Source organism: Eurypyga helias, unplaced genomic scaffold (assembly GCF_000690775.1).
Source record: "Eurypyga helias isolate BGI_N326 unplaced genomic scaffold, ASM69077v1 scaffold7991, whole genome shotgun sequence".
Taxonomy (NCBI): Eukaryota; Metazoa; Chordata; class Aves; order Eurypygiformes; family Eurypygidae; genus Eurypyga; species Eurypyga helias.
The window spans coordinates 61,147-65,118 of record NW_010232697.1 but is presented as its reverse complement, the minus strand read 5'-3'; the positions used below and the strand labels follow the sequence as shown (position 1 = coordinate 65,118).

The 3,972-nt window shown below is 43.2% G+C and overlaps 1 protein-coding gene across 1 annotated transcript in view; it reads left to right on the top strand.

Moving 5' to 3' along the window:
* Positions 1-526: 526 nt before the first annotated feature.
* The window catches only part of CARD11 (caspase recruitment domain family, member 11), a 44,175-nt gene continuing 40,729 nt past the window's right edge, over positions 527-3,972 (top strand). Inside the window, exon 1 of the mRNA XM_010161473.1 lies at positions 527-797. Coding sequence (XP_010159775.1) covers positions 785-797 — 13 coding nt within the window. The 5' untranslated portion in view covers positions 527-784. The remainder of the gene's footprint in view (positions 798-3,972) is intronic.

Genomic DNA, 3,972 nt, shown 5'->3' with positions numbered 1-3,972 from the left:
TTTTCTTTAAAAGCCTTTGAAACCTTGGGAAAACCCAGAACTCTGTCTGCCTGGAACTGTTGTTCTTGAAACTGTTTTGTTCAGTCCTTTCTTTCTTTTCTTCATTCCTGCCGGCTCTCCGGCCAGCGTGTGCGCTGAGAAGCAAGGGCTGCTGCGGTCTGAGGGGCACAGCACCAGGAAGGCTGGCATTCGGCATATCCCCTTCTGCCTGAGGGAAAAACGCACTAAAAGTCTGGAGATCCAGAAGTGAGGCAGTGGAGACAGCCTGCTTTTTCCATCCGAGCCAGTCGTGTGTGCTGCTGCAGACTCTGCCCACCGTTCTTCCCGGAGAAGGGGCAAAAGTGCCTCTTTTTCTGGTTGCAGTGGTACTCCAGGGCTCTGCTGTCACCTGCATGCAGAGTCATTTGCAAACAGGCTGTATCGCTGGGGAGCAGAGATGTGTTTTTTTTAAACCCTAACCAGATTTATAGTCTGGTTTCCTGTCAGATCTTTGCATTTTCCTTCTCCGCCCCTCCCAGCCTCTGACACACTTTTTCTCACTTTCTGTGTCGCTCTTTGCTCGTTCTGACACCAGTGCACTTGCTTCCTGCATTCCTGATTCCTCCTAAACTTTTGGCCCTTGAGGGGCCAGGGGGTGATTCGCTCCTTGTGTTTCCTTTACTTTTTAACAGCTGCAGAGCACAAATAACCTCTCCGAGGCCCCTGGAGGGACACGGACAATTGCATGGAGGCGACATAGGGAGTTCCAGCCTGCAGCAGCTGCAGCGGGACCGCCCGCTCACTCATGAGCACCCAAGGTAAGGAGCGCGGCTGTCGGACCAGCTCCACCTCGCTGCTGCCTGGGACCGCACTTGACTCTAATCGCTACAAGTTCCACTTTCACCTTTCACCCTTTTTGTGTTCATTTTCAAGAGCGTGTTTCTTTGAAAACGAGTGCTTTTGCGCCTTCCTTGCCCTCAGCAGGGCTGGTTGTACTTTGTATGCACCGATACTTGGAGCGCAGGGTTCGGGGAGGTAAACAGGCTGGAGCCAGAGGTGCAAATGTGTTCTTCAAGCAAGCGTGTGCCGGGTAGGAGAGTTGAAATGGAGGTCTGGAGAGGGGAGATGAAAGGATTGATCATCAGCACTGGCCTCCAGGGAATTTCTGGTTCTACTCATAGTGTGTTGTGCCCTGGCCTTTTCTTTAAATCTCTAAGCTTTCTATTAAGTAATAAAATCTTCCTTCTTTGGTTTATTTTTTCCTTTTTTTCTCTCTTAATTTGTTCTTCTCTCTTCCTTTATTCTTCTCTCAACTCTAATGTATCTCCTGTTATCTTTTTCACCATCTTTTTATGCCTGTTTTTCATCAAGCATGTTTTCTGTGTGACAAAAGTTTCCCTTGTTCATTCCTTTCCTTTCCCTCCGCCTTCTCTTTCTTGCCTGTGCAATAGACTGTACATCCTCCCCCGTGTTACTAATCTTCCTCTCCTTCCCCTCTGTCGGTTCCTTCTCTGTCTTGTGTTCCCCTTTCCCGTTGCTCCTCGAGCTTCTCACACGCATTCTGACTCCATCCTCTTCCCCATGTACACAGCGTGCATTGCTGCCCTGCAAAGTTAATTTTGCACACACAGTGGTGTTGCCTCTCCACTGGGTTGTCCTTGCACACACATGCTGCTTTCCTGTCCTCCATTTTCATCTACATGTGCAGGATTTGCATATTTGCAGGTTTGGGGATGGATCCCAAAGTACAAGACTTTTATACTTGCACAGCTTCCTTCCAATTCTTAGACTCATATTCAGTCATTCACAACAAATAACTGCTGTCATCCTGTTTCTTTCTGTCTCACAATCAGAATTTTGTAACACCTACAACACCCCATAGTTTCCCCTCCACTCACAAATACAGCCTGCCCTGACTTTGTATATTCTATCCCTTCTCTTTCTATCATCCCACTCCTTCCTAAGTCCTTACCACAACTCCTCATGAGGTTTCTCTATCTGTTTTTATCTTGATGTTGTATTCATATTGGGAGGAACTACTGATGCAGATGGTCTTAGTGTCGGCTGGTTTAGCACTAGGGAAACTGGAGGAAGTATTGCAGTCTCTCACCCCCTCTTTCCTGAGCAGAGTATGCAGGCTGGAGCAGAGTAAGAGCTTAGTGGCGGGGGAGAGCACAATCCAAAATGTCTTTGGAAAACTGTAAAAATAGGTCTAGTTCATCATAAGCCTTTTTACTAAACTTCATAAAGTTTTAAACTTCCTGCTCCACAGCAGGACCTCTGGTGTGACACTGGTGTAGCTTTTGTCCTGTTGATTCCTGTAAGACTCCAAATCTCAGAGGTAGAGGGTCTCAACTTTAATGCTGTAGTGGGAATAACTTTCCTCCTATGATCTGGAAATGGCTCATTTCTTTTATATCAGATATATTGGTGAGCCACCAAGATCAGGCATGGCTAAAAACTGCATCTGAGGACAATAGCTCATATAATTTCTTGCTGAAGTTTGTAAACTTGTAACCGGCTACGACAAACAAGTACATTTCATAGAGGAAGCCTTTTAGCCTCTCCTTCTTAAGCAGGACTATTGAGACTGAAGATTTATTTCTAAGGATCTTCTGATGTGGGCTTTTGGGAACTGAATAAGGATCTCTTATTAAACTCAGCTGAATTAATAAGAGAATTATTATGTGGGAGAATTCTCTCATCAATCTGTCCTGTTCTCTCAAATTGTCCATCTCCTTATGAGTGAAAGGAGCTTAAATTTTACATTTGCCATTATAATACATCCTTTCTGATTCAAAAAGCAAACTGTGGCCCTTGAGCTGTGACCATTCTCTTCTGAATACAGAAGCAGGTACATAAAAACATCTTTCTTTTTTGGATCATGCAAAAAGTCCACAAGCCTAGAAACAATAAGATAACAGATGTTCATTTTATACATACAGATCTAATATTACTCTTCCTTACTCTTTTACAACTAAATTTGCAAGGTGAAAAGTACTTGTGTTTCTTTCAGTCATTCTGCAAAACTTGTATGATGATTTTATGCTTTGGTGTTTTTCAGTATTCTTTGCCCCCATTATTGGTTCTTTTTGTAAGGCCTTTATGTCTCCCAGAAAGAAATTGGCAGAGACAACTGTCTCTCTCTGTCTCTCTCCCTCTCCTTTTTCTTTTTCATCATAATAGTTTGCTGTATGTTGAGTTAAAAATGGGCAAAGTTGGGTTGTGACAGTTGCAAGGAGACCTGAAGCCAGAAATTCTATTTCGTGTGTGTGTGTGTCTAGCTTCTTGAGTCGTATGTCTGGCAGAGGAGAAATTTCAGCTGGAATGAGCCTGGAAACTTTCCATCCTCTCCAGCATATTGCTATATTGAGAGGGCCAACCCCAGAACAGAGATTCAGAACTACATGTTTGACTCCCTGTCCTTATATGAATAGTTACTTCCAATTAGGTTTAACTGAATTAAGAGAAAAACCCCCTTTTCAACATGGGTGAAAAGAGAACCATCTGACTGCATATATCTGTTAAAATTAAAGGTAATTTGAACCTTCTCTGGAAGGATGCATCCCAAATAACTGGGTTATGCTCAAGAAATCTGAATGCAGTGTACCAAATATATACTGTCGCTTGTTGAAATTTTTCATCAGATATATGGAATGATTGATCACAGAGGATGAAATTGATAGAGATCCTTACTTCTCTTAACATTATGCCTATATTATTGAGAGAGAACAAGCTACCCACTTTTTAGCAGATGTCTAAACTCTTTCTTTGATATTGAAATGTATGTTTCATGAAATACGAATGTTTTGCTTAGATGTGGTCATTAAGGTTGTGTAACTGATGGTAGAATTTGACCCTGGGCAGCTTTCTTTGTAAGTCGCCTCCATAGAAATCTGAACTTAAAAGAACAAGGACTATGGGACCAGGTCTTGTGACTTTCAAACTGGAGTGTAAAACCATAAACCTCACCAAGTTTAGTTGTGCCGTGCC